Here is a 13,536-nt window from a genome sequence, read left to right as displayed (position 1 = left end):
TGCATATAGAGTGTTAGTTGGGAGACCGGAGGGAAAAAGACCTTTAGGGAGGCCGAGACGTAGATGGGAGGATAATATTAAAATGGATTTGAGGGAGGTGGGGTATGATGATAGAGACTGGATTAATCTTGCACAGGATAGGGACCGCTGGCGGGCTTATGTGAGGGCGGCAATGAACCTTCGGGTTCCTTAAAAGCCATTTGTAAGTAAGTAAGTAAGCAGGAGTAAGACAGTTGACATTGTTCAGACCACTCTGTTGTTATTACTATTATTATTATTATTATTATTAAAAATAACATATTAAATCGAATTCTGTTGCTCTCTCAAGCATGCACGCACACAACTATGTAATCACCACTCAAAATCACACTCTGCTCTAGGAAAATCATGATCATTTTATTTATATTCCACATGAGTTTCGTAGGTTTTTTTTTTTTTTGGTCGGTTTATTGGTCCTTGATTTCTGGACGACTTTCTTATTAAATTCCCAATTCTAAACACCAAAGAGAATGAACCACTATCAAAAACTAAGAATGCTGTCTAATTCTTCTTCACTGTAATCGCTGTTTATCAATATATGTGATGATTTGTTAGGGTCAGAAGTTACTACGCAATTTAATATGGCTGGCTCATTACATTTGGGTATATTACTTGATGGTGTATCATTTAAGTGTACTGCAGGAATGTTGACTTCAACATTACTGTCACACTCATGCCCATCTGCAGAAGATGAAATTCCAATGCCATGCTCATGACACGTACCTAATTCCCATTGATCATCAACTGTCTCTTTGACACTACCAAACCTAATTTGTCCTCCTTGTTTGTAACTGCGTCTGTTTCTGTTACATGAAATTTCTGTGTCATTAAGAAAAAGCGAGTCATCACACATATTTCCATAATCACATAACAATGTCTGTGGTTCAGCAGTGCAAAGAGCCTGTCTCTTGTATGCACTTTCACTCATACCTGCAGATGTTCTTTTCTTTGGTTCCATTAAACATTTTGGAGATGGTATACTAACACCAGCTTCAACTGCTTCTTCACTGAGGAATTTGCTCCACATGCTGCTTACACCAACTGGAAAACAAATTCGTAATGTCACATAATCCTGAACAACGATCATGATCTCCTGTTACATACTGGTATGCAAGGCAAGCAAGGAAGTAGAGCTATTAGATTTGTTCCAACATCAGTGGCGGCTCGTGGCTGAAAATGAGAGTGTGCTACAATATGGGAAATTTACTTTAAAAAAGTCTTTAAAATTTGGTTGATCTACTCACTAGTGGAGCAGTATGAAGTTTATGCTGCAGAATCTGTCAGTGTTCCCAACACATAAATTGTATCCCTATCAGTCTAACACCTGGAAATCTGTCAGAATCCGTTAAAATTAAAAAGAAATAAGACCCATATATCTATATAAAAATGAACACAAATATTAACGCAACTTTCTTACCAATCTTGATTAAAATAATAATTCATCCACATCATCTGCCTCTAGTTCTGCAGTTGATGTGCTGGGTTGGTCTACGTTCCCTAAAAAATTAAACAATTAAAAATGACAACAGTTAAAAAAGTCAAAAGACGATGTAAATCGTAATTTCCGCCAGAAAATCCGTCACCTGTCAAAGCCATTCTTTTCCCGTCCACTACATTGAAATTCCATCAGTTTTGACGGAACTGGCAGAATTTCCGTTGAGTTGGAAACACTGCTGCCAGTTACTTTGGAATTCAACTCCTCCATGTCGGCAACCAGCAATCAAAATTTTAAATTCGAATAACATTCCGGTGCATTCAAGACATCTATCGGAAGGTTGAAGGAGTAGAATAGGAGTACAGCATCTTTTAATTAAATTGTATTAAATATAGTACATATAAATAAGCTAATAATAAATGTTATAAACAATACGTTTCAGTTTTACAGGAAAGTTTAATAATTAGCATCAGAATAAAATAGTCGTCCCTACATTCTGTGATCAGAACTTGTAAAATAGACACTAACTCACAAATAGTACACGATGCTTCTAAGAGATGTGACGTCCGTGTTGTTTGTAGACTGTAAACCATCTATACAGTCACTCACTCCTGATTGGTTGTAGATTTTATAAAACGCCAATGCGAACGAGTCATTTCAATTCGCTGTGTTACCTTGTAGCTCACACTGTTTACACTTGTATAATGGGAAACCATAGATTACATCATACAACAAGCGAATGTAAGCTCTCTGCGCATGTGCAAGGTTCGCTGCATTTCACTGCAGTTCATTGTGATAAGGAAGTCAGCACACATTACCGACTGGGACTTGCAGACGACGCACATGCTATAGACAATAGCAGTTCCCGATTCTGCGTGCATTGGAACGCGTAACACGAATGAAAAAAAGAAAATATAAATAAGATTATGCTAGGGACAGAAAATTAACTGTGTGCTGCAGCACTGCAGCACATACAGAGCGGCCGCCACTGTCCAACATAGTTCAGAATCGATTCTGAACTGCCTGCTCATGCGCAATATCTCAATGTGCATTCCAAAAAAAAAAGACTTGAACTGATTCTGGACCAATTCTTAACTCCCAGTTTCCTCTTCCAATGAGCTTCGGACTTTTGGGGGGGGGGGCATATTTAGATGTGTTTTTTTTATCCATAATCGTTTTCCCTTCCCTAATTTTTCACTGTCAAGAGTAAATTAAATGAATTTGTTATTTAACAATGCTCACAACTGCCGAGGTTATATCACCGTCACCAGTGTGCCAGAATTTTGTCCCACAGGAGTTCTTTTACATGCCAATAAATCTACTGAACCTATCACACATTTAAGCACACTTAAATGCCATCGATCTGGGCTGGGATCAAACTCGCAACCTCAGGCACAGAAGGCCAGCACTCTACCGACTGCACCACCCAGGTCGACCTGTCAGAGTAACAAAATCTACATCGACGTAAGACATAGTCTTCCTACCCCTCCTTTAATATAATTTCTGTGCTTGGTACTGTGGCACGTTTGAATTACAACAATGATATCTTTATTATAGAGAGACCTATTGCCAAGTACCAACCTTGTAATAAAATAAAGTCGACATAATATGAAATTTAATTTGTTTTGAAACATATTGAAAAGATTGTTTTGACAGTTCTGCAGTGCAGATATTAAATATTGTGCACTGTCGATTTTAAACTCATTTTAAGAGTGGTATTCACCCATTCATTAGTCTGAGTTCTGATTTTATTGTGAAATGTGCATTTGACAGTTCATATTTTTAATATACACTTCACATTATCGTTCCAGGTTCTTTGATATGCCTAAGTGACTGGAAAGCTCAATTTTACACTTTTTTAGCAAAAGGTCGCATTGTGATTCTTGCAGGGCTAGTGAAAATTTCATATTGGCAAATGTTTCTTCACAGCTGCATCATGACAATCTTATCATGAATGTTCTTCCCGGAACTAGTTTCACATCTCCCTATGAAAACTCAGCTGATAATAACAACAATAATAATAATAATAATAATAATAATAATAATAATAATAATAATAATACACAAAATTTAAAATACCGATACTGTAAATTGTAAACAATTTTAATAATGACCTTCCTTCTTGACAAAATTCTGTGTATACCACTAGTACTTTGAGCATCTAATGTAGGTTATTGACAAATTATTACCGTCTTTTTGTAATAAATGTTATCTGTGTAGCTTTAAGCTTGTAAATAAAACCAGTTTACAATAATAATACATTTTTGTCAACTGACTTATGGGCCACTCTATAAACGGAAAAATCTGAAGAGTGCTTTATATAGTTTTTCTATCAACTGATAGGATCACTTATCTAAAATTTTATAAAAGTACAACTTCTTCCATTAGCTGGTATGGGATGCTGTCTGTGACAGCCTTTCTTAGTATAATGAAAGGCTTTCTGAATTTCTATTTTCTGCTCAAATATGGAATGATTTTATTCTAACAAGAAACTATTAATGAGCTCATGTTGAAACTTCCTCTCAAACTGCACTCACATCAGATACAGGGGTCTAAAAAAAAAAAAAAAAAAAAAAAAAAATTAGCTGCTCGTATTAACTGTAAAGACAGTCTGAAAACTTATTTTTAATGTTACATTAAAAAACAACGTTGTGTATTTGGGTAGGGTTGAATTATCATTTTTAAGAATGCTCACCTGGTCATATGACATATGAGATAAACTCGTGTACACAACAGGCTCCGTCAGCTGGGTGAACGATATCTACTGAAAGCTAGAGATTACTCAATTTTTCAATAATCATCTATCCAAGCTTTAATTTCTCAAATTTACAATTAGTAGGAGTAGCTAATTATTTAATTATTTTATATTTGTCTGACTGCAATGGAGATCTAACAATGCACGCAGTTTTAGTGGACATTTCGACATGAATTCATTAATAGTTACTGTAGTTAATGTTTTGTAAGGTTAACAGTTCATATCATATGAAGATTATAGATTATGTTTTATTTAACGACGCTCGCAACTGCAGAGGTTATATCAGCGTCGCCGGATGTGCCGGAATTTTGTCCCGCAGGAGTTCTTTTACATGCCAGTAAATCTACTGACATGAGCCTGTCGCATTTAAGCACACTTAAATGCCATCGACCTGGCCCGGGATCGAACCCGCAACCTTGGGCATAGAAGGCCAGCACTATACCAACTTGCCAACCAGGTCGACTTATATGAAGACATTTACTACAAAAACACCAGATAATTTTACATTTACGGCACTTTTCAAAGAAAGATCATTATAACAATGTCAAAAGAGGTGTACTTTTGACTTTCTGCAACGTTTCGAAGATTGGTTCTACCTTCACTTTCTGGTGAACAACAAAGGAAGAGACGAGACGAGTTTCCTTATCATTGGGATAGTTATAAATGACTAAATTAACTCCATTGATCAGCTATTTATAATCGACTCCAATGTGCAAGAAATACAGTGTGATTCTTATAGTTGATGAAATCTTGGATATAATGTTGTGGAGTCCTACAAAATCAACGTACAAATTAACATAAGACATGAGTCTGTATAGCTCTACTGATGAATTGTATATGCTGTAAATTGAATAGTAGTCTGTACAGCTCAACTGATGAATTGTTTATGATTATAAATTGAATTAATCTCGGCCTACTTGATATGAATTGCAAAATTTTGTATAGCTTAACGAAAGTATGCTTGTAAATAGAATTAATATGTTTACTTTGTATTGTATATGTTTGTATAGTTTGGCTGATGAATTATATATGCTTTAAATTGAATAGTAATCTGTATAGCTTTATTGATGACTTGTTTATGCTTGTAATTTGAAGTAATTTGCATTATATGTATTATCAATTTCTGTATATCTCAACTGATTGAATTGTTTATGCCTTTAAATTGAATTAACTTACTTGCTATGTATTATATTTTATAGTTCAACTGATGAATAATCATTTGGGTTTGTACATTTAATCTATGTAATGTATATTTTTTCTGTAGAGTCATCAATATAGCTCAGTCGGCAGATTCGCTGACCTGTTGATCCGGAGCTGCGCTCGGGCTTGGGTTGAATTCGTTTCGTCTGATTGACTGGTCTCTCCAGAGGTTTTCCCCAACCGTGGGACAGATGTCAGATGGTCTATGGCGAGTCCTTGGCCTCACTTCACTTCATCCCCATTTGGTCTGATTACCTGGTTGGGTTTTTTCCGAGGTTTTCCCCAAACATAAGGCAAATGCCAGGTAATCTGTTGGGGAATCCTCGGTCTCATCTCATGTCACTACATCTCGCCAATAAGTTGTAAAAAATTGAAATTGAAAATTGTAAAAAAAAAATTGTAATCTTGTAAAATTTTGACTTGTTCCACATCTTAAAGCTTAATTGATAATGTAAGATCTACGGAATACAATAAATGAAAAAAAAAAAAAAGTTGTCCATATAGCTACCGCATGCTGGCTTGTGGTAAGCAATAGCGGCAAATGTCAGGTAATCTATGGCGAAGCAGAATCCTCGGCTCATCTCGCCGAATACCATCTGATTATCACCAATCCCAGGAACACTAAATAACCTCGTAATTGATACAGTGTTAAGAGCTGAGTCAATACCAGTCACGAAGCTTGAGTTGTTGAGGTTGCTAGGAACAAGAGACTGTGCAGGTATTATTTCGCATTGTCTGTAATGAGGCGACAGTAGCGATCCTAGTGGTTAGCAACTATCTATGGATGCATATTTATTACATATTGAGCTTCGTGACTGTATATACTAGATTGCGACAATACCATGTGCTTAAGCAAACTTCAATTGTACCCCTATAAAATTACAATAGTTCATGAATTAAAAGAAAGCGATTATGAAAAGAGAGTCTGCAAAATCTGCGGTATATGGTAATAATCCTATAAACAACCAATGAACTTAAGATGAATATAATTAATTATGTGCAGTCGATTATGCAAGGAACATTAGTGAAAGTGTTTGAAAATAAGAGTAAAAGAGTCGAACTGTGTCTTCAAGAACGAGGAAAACACATCCAGCATCTGTTATGATTGTGGTGAGTACACAGTTTAAGTTTTGTTCCTGGCGTAAGTTCCAGCTACTACCAACATAACTGCAGTTGCTAGTGCATACACTCCGCTGCTTCCAGTGCGCAGAGACTTTCCTGACATATTATAAAGACTGGTCTACACATTATCTAATTAATGTCAAAGAAACAAATGACATATTCAATAATTATCGAGATCAAATTTGTCATGGTAAAGTATTTTAATTTTAACTGGTACGATAATGAAAATTACGGGAAAACGGCTCAACAGATTTTAATTAATGACCCCTCATTTTAAGCTTTTCAATGAAATGTCAATTTTCCTACATCATTTTTTCTACTTTCCAAAATCCATCTGTCGTCAGTTTTTAGAACTAGTGGCTTTTCAGAATAACATAAAACACACACACTACAACAAACAATACCACATGAAGACCATGACCTGCAGGATTGCTGACATATTTAGAGCTCAGATCGTGGCTAACGACTCAGATCCTCTGACATCATATTGTCAATATGTCGATTTTTATTTGTGTAATTTTTTTAGAACATTTCCATATTGATTATTAAAAACTTCAAGACTTGCTAAAAAGAATTTACAGTATGATTCTCTGGTATGTAATTTTCTGAGTACAGCTGTGCGTGCATTGGATATTAAAAACTACAAAACTTAAGAATGTTTGAAACTACAAAACTTAAGAATGTTTGATGACATTATTACAATTAAAAATTAAATATTATCACAGTTAATGCTATGATGTATTTATCATTAATTATACACATTTATACTATATCGATGATGTGAAAGTAAAACCTTTTGGAGTTATATAAGTAGTGGTAGAGAATATATTGTTGTTTTCCAATCGCAGATTTTGGGATCATTTAACCATTTTGCTTCCTGCTTCCCAGTAAAGAGCACTCAAATTTCTGCACCGCTGCACTTCTTTCTTCAGTTTAGTTCATTGAAACGTGTGTGTGTGTGTGTATGTGTGCACGCACGCGCGTGTGTGGGTAGGTGGGTTGGTGGGTGTGCGTGTGTATGTGTGTGCATGGATCTAAATATTACTGAAAATTACAAAACTTTCGTAAGATAACAATATTATTATTAAAAATGAAACATTTTTATAGTTATTAATCAAGTGGTGGACATCTTTTTCATATATTTAATGGCAGTGCAGTGTAGATATTTATAAGTGTGATTCTCTAATTTGTGCAGTACTATGGAAGAGGTATTAGTAATTGAGTCATGCTTTCTATTTTAGCTGCGTTTTTAAACTACATCAAAATTAATTTCCTAGTCCTTTGGTTTAGTCAACTGCCAAGCATATCATTTTGTTGTAGGGAGAATAGCAGGTCATTTCATTTCTTGATGCCGTGATGAGTTAGTTTATTTCCCACAACCAGCAACAAATGAAATACTGAAACTGCTAATGATTTACAATGAACAATTTTAATTAGGGCACATATAAGACTCTACAATTCTGATATAGCATTTGCCTCATTTTCCCCATCTCAGCAATAGATTCCTCACAACAGCCTATACTGCTGAAAATACATGGGATAATACATAAATCAATTATGTCTCTATCTTCCAGCATTAACAATACATTACGAACTTATGACCAATTTTACGTCATTGATTCACATATGTTAACATTTTACATGGCAAACGTTGTCAGATATTGTTGCTAACATATTTCATGCTATTTTCTACAAAAACGCAGGACAAATATTGGCGAATGAAGAACATGCGATCTGCAGATTTAAGTTTTGTTCATCATATTGGGTTAGATCAACGGCACAGGACATAACGGGTATTTTTGTCTCCAAAGGTGGTGAGTCACCAAAACATCGTTATGTTGTGTATGGCAGACAAGGGGGATCAAACCAAGTCCTCATTGTGATCCAATGACATATCCCCTCCTCTTCCCTTATGAATCACAATTGCAACACAGTGCTCCATGCCAGCAAAACAAACTAACTGGAATGACTTTACTTCAGTTTCTACCATTTCGGATGCTGTTTGTAGCTATTTCTCACAAAAGTTCCAGCAATATTTGGTAGACCAGTATTGGCTGGAGGAAATACAAGAATTATAATTCGTAAGAAAAGACAAACAGGTATTACTTACTGATAGAATAAGAGTCTTACAGAATTTTGTAGTTTTCCGATATCTCAGCAAGATCTCTTAGCAAGAAAAAGTGATTCTGCCGTCTACATTTCAAGGTAGTTCACAAAACATGCAGCAGCTATACCAAGATGCTATGTCTATTGTTTTAAAGCATGACAAACCTGACATTTTCTTAACTCTCACCTACAATCCCCAATGACCTGAAATAGCTATTGTTTTTACTCCCACATGAAAAACCCACTGATCGTCATGACATTGTTACTTGCATTTTCACATTCAAACTCAAGAACTGTAGATGGATACATGCAAGTAAAAGTATTTGGCATTAAAACATCATTCAGAGGAAGTATGTTTCATTATTATGGAAGAAAATTACTTTCAAAATGTCTGGTATTCTTCATTGGAAATAAATCTGAAAAAATTTTATTTGAACTTGTAACGAACTTAGTTTGCAGCATTTGCTACACAAGGCCACTAGTTATTGTATAACGCTGATTACATAAATATACACAATAATAAGTGTAAAGCAGAATGAGAACTGATAAATTCTTTTAGAAGTAGTCAAACTAACAATATTGACAATCCTAATTTAAAGCCTGATGATGTTAACCATTATTTTATTAATTCTATAAGAGATATTTAACGTGAGTAGCTGTAAACAAGTTTCTATCTGATGCTTTTCCAATTCACTGTGGGGTAAAGCAAGGAGATGCACTATCACCTTTACTTTTTAACTTCGCTCTAGAATATGCCATTAGGAAAGTCCAGGATAACAGACAGGGTTTGGAATTGAACAGGTTAAGGCTGATTTACAATAAACAGGGAACGAGAATTGGAACGAAAACAAAAACAGTAAAATTGTTAAAATGTGTACATTTAAATGTGGGCATTCACAATTAACGAAAAGCTTGCCAGAGCCCAGATCGGGAACGGAGAGTTGGCCAAGTTTCAACTTTGGCATTCACGTTTCCGATCACAGCCCACTAGATTCATTCTATTGCCATCTAAAAGCTATTTTGTCATCGTATATTTTGTAGCAAGAAGACCTTGACATAACCTATGCATTATTTTGTTCTGTGTTGTGCATCATGGAGCAAGTTTTATTGGATGAGATTCTAATATTGAGTGTTGAGGAAAATCCTCACGTTTACGATAAGTGGCGTGCCTTGTATAAAGATGAGAAAATGAAGGAGAATACGTGGCTTTCAATAGCTGCATCTTTGAACATGATCGTAAGTGAATCATATTTTATTACTGTATTGGTTGTATTACACACTACATATTCATGCTTCAATTCAATAACTACTGTTGTGTTCATTTTGATTCTATTGCAAATGTTTCTTCTCTAATTATTTTACGTTATGGTAGACTTAAAATAGGTTGTGATAATAAAGATGCATGGGCATATTTAAAGTACCGTACCTAATGAAATGTTTCAGTTGAAATTTCGAAGTTGGTTAACCTGTGTTTACGTTGGCTGCCTTTTACTCATGAGAGAACGCCATTGGTCAATTATACATAAATAACATCAGAATGCGTAATATCGACTTTACATATCGTTACTGACATACATATTGATATGCATAGTTGTCTACGTTCTCGGTTTATTGTGAATCAAAAATTTTCATATTCACGTCCTCTGCTTCTCGTTTTCATTCTGGTTCTCGTTCCCGGTTTATTGTGAACCAATCTTTACATTAGCTGCTTGTCTATGCGGATGATGTGAATATGTTAGGAGAAAATCCACAAATTACTAGGGAAAACAAAGAAATTTTACTTGCAGCAGGTAAAGAGATAGGTTTGGAAGTAAATCCCGAAAAGACAAAGAATATACGGTAGTTATGTCTCATGACAAGAATATTGTACGAAATGGAACTATAAAAATTGGAAATTTATCCTTTGAAAAGGTGGAAAACTTCAAATATCTTGGAGCAACAGTAACAAATAAAAATGACACTCGGGAGAAAATTAAACACAGAATAAATATGGGAAATCCCTGGTATTATTCAGTTGAGAACCTTTTGTCATCCACTCTGCTCTCAAAAAATCTGAAAGTTAGAATTTATGAAACAGTTATATTACTGGTTGTTCTGTATGATCGTGAAACTAGGACTCTCACTTTGAGAGAGGAACACTTATTAAGGTTGTTTGAGAATAAGGTTCTTAGGAAAATATTTGGAGCTAAGAGGGATGAAATTACAACAGAATGGAGAAAGTTACACATTGTAGAACTGCACACATTGTATTCTTCACCTGACATAATTAGGAATATTAAATCTAGACGTTTGAGATGGGCAGGGCACGTAACACATATGGGTAAATCCAGAAATGCATATACGGTAGTGTGTTAGTTGGGAGGCCAGAGGGAAAAAGACCTTTGATGGGAGAATAATATAAAAATGGATTTGATGGAGGTGGGATATGATGGTAGAGACTGGATTGATCTTGTTCAGGATAGGGAGCGATGATGGGCTTATGTGAGGGAGGCAATGAACCTCTGGGTTCCTTAAAAGCCATTTGTAAGTAAATAAGTAAGCTGTAAACACGATGCTGTGAATTTGTGTATTAAATATCCTAAGCCTAATATAAATTTTAAATAGAAGTATGTCTCTTCCAATGATGTATTAAAGATAGTGGATTAAAAAATGATAAAACGACATTTATAATATTAATGCAACTTTAATTAAACAGGTTATTAACAGTATTATTTCACCTTTAGTCTTCTGTATTAGTAAATGTCTCTCAGAGTGTATTTTTCCTCAAACTTTAAAAGTTGTACCAATCCTTACTGATGCATTTTCTGCGTTACATTGTAGTATGAAGTGAAACTAATGAATTAAATTTTTTCTATGGTTTTCAAACCGTAATGCCTTACATACATTGTAACTTTGGTATTTTAAATAAGAAATATTTTTAGTGTTACCAGGTCCAGTGTTTATTATGATATTAAATAATTTATTAACAAGCATATAAGCCTAATGATCCAGTGATATGTAGAAGCCTTATTTCATATTGTTACTGGTTTTAAAATTAAATCGAATTCTTCCGCTATTACTTGGACGCAAACATTCAAATTAAATTGTGCACTTTCAAATATTATGAATAGTTACCAACCTTGTGACTTTCCTGCAACAGGAAAGAAGTTTAAGCCACTCATCTGTTCTGCATCAACTGCACCTTCCTGGCTACGAAGTACAGTTTCAAGAGCTGCTTCGGTTTCTTTCATGTGCATCTCATTTAGCTTCTGTACATGAAGACGACAATCTTTTCCACTTCCCCTACCGTACACCTATAAGAAAGATATTGGGATAAACTTCAGAGCACGGTTACCTTCCTTCCCCCAAAATTCCAACCTTGTGCACACAAAATAAACTGTACGGGTATGGTACGCACATAATTGCAAAATATTAAATAAGTACAGGCTGGGGGGAAATTTCAGTAGGCCTATGAGGATTCCTCACTGACAATTATATCTTAAAATACTAAAAAGATCAGATTTGTCTGTATTTGTCGAATGCGCACCATGCTTACGAAAAGGCACTTTTCAGTGCCAATAATGTGTACCTATGTACAAGGTTGGAATTTTGAAGTAAGTGGTAAAGGAAGGAATCCGAGTTCTAAAATTTATCCAAAATCAACAATTCACCAACCTAGGCCTACTTAAACGGAATGTCGTATCTTAAGCATTATTTTCCCAAAGGAGAAAGGGTAGGATATATTTGAAATTGGTCTGAAAACGAGTCATGTGGTTGAAACACTAATTTAATATGGTAGGTATAATCTAACCCGAAATAATTTAGCAATAGAACTGAGTCGTCATCATACCGTACCTTCTTTATCGACTGTTTTTCACCACAAATTTTACATTCCCATTTATTACTCTTCTTAACGATATGAACCTGTAAATGATAAAACTCAACATTAATTTGCTTCACAAAACTTTACGCACATGCTATAGCCCATACATCTCGTTAAATTTTACCTGAAATGTTTGGCAAGAGTAACACCGTAACACGTGAAGTTCTTGAGGCATTGCGTATCTAATATATTTGTATATATCGTGTATTATTTATAACCTGGTAAAATCCAACAACTTGAATAACATATGACGCCATTCCCGCTTATTTCCCTGCAGGACACGCGCAACAGTGTCGCCAACCCAGTCATGCTGAACGTCTCTAAGTGCTAAGCAAAAAATCTCAACTTTCAAGTAAACATCCCAAATTTGAAATAAATAAATGATCAATAAAAAAAAATTGAAATCCAGATAAGAAAAATAGTCAGGTAAACAATCATTTGATGCAAAATGTATTATGCAGCTGTGATATGTAGCATGATTTGTCACCTTATTGCAGCGTGGGAACTCTCCACGTACAGTCTGTTAATATAGAAGTAGAGCCCGGATTTCCATGCATTATAATCTTAAAACATGCATGCATTCGGCATTCGTGCAGTATCATATGACAAAGCATGCACAATAAAGTGAAAAAGATAAAAAATATATATATGCACTGCCGATATCAAAAGTGCAAAATTGAGTTCTGCATTGTTACATTTTTATTTTATTTTGAAACAACATACTACAATTACTAATTTCTCAAATGTTCTTCACTTAAACTTACGGTACTATGTGTTTATCTGAAACACGTTCTTCAACACAGAAAATGATCTCTCTACGTCACAGAAGTGACAGGTGGATATTTAAGCGAAGAAATCTAGGACAAAGCGAGGTCGAATTGTAAGTCTTTTGGATTTCCGGATGACCATGTCTCCATCGGGAATCGAACCCGCGATCTTTCGACTTTGCAGCGTTACGCCAAATGCGACATCGCGCGCCCCAATATGCACAAGTACTTACGTCTTATTACAATAGTC

General features: G+C 35.2%; 1 protein-coding gene across 1 annotated transcript; it reads right to left on the bottom strand.

Annotated features, from left to right (window-relative positions):
- Window positions 1–224: 224 nt before the first annotated feature.
- LOC138696047 (uncharacterized) lies at window positions 225–13,103 on the bottom strand. Its single transcript, XM_069820549.1, has 4 exons — window positions 12,644–13,103; window positions 12,492–12,560; window positions 11,776–11,950; window positions 225–1,080 (listed from the first exon to the last, which is right to left on the bottom strand). Exons 1-4 carry the CDS (start codon window positions 12,692–12,694, stop codon window positions 521–523), a joined length of 855 nt encoding a protein of 284 aa, XP_069676650.1. The 5' UTR covers window positions 12,695–13,103; the 3' UTR covers window positions 225–520.
- Between the last annotated feature and the right edge of the window lie 433 nt (window positions 13,104–13,536).

This window comes from Periplaneta americana, chromosome 3, assembly GCF_040183065.1.
Source record: "Periplaneta americana isolate PAMFEO1 chromosome 3, P.americana_PAMFEO1_priV1, whole genome shotgun sequence".
Classification (NCBI taxonomy): domain Eukaryota; kingdom Metazoa; phylum Arthropoda; class Insecta; order Blattodea; family Blattidae; genus Periplaneta; species Periplaneta americana.
This window is presented reverse-complemented; position numbering and strand designations above follow the sequence as displayed.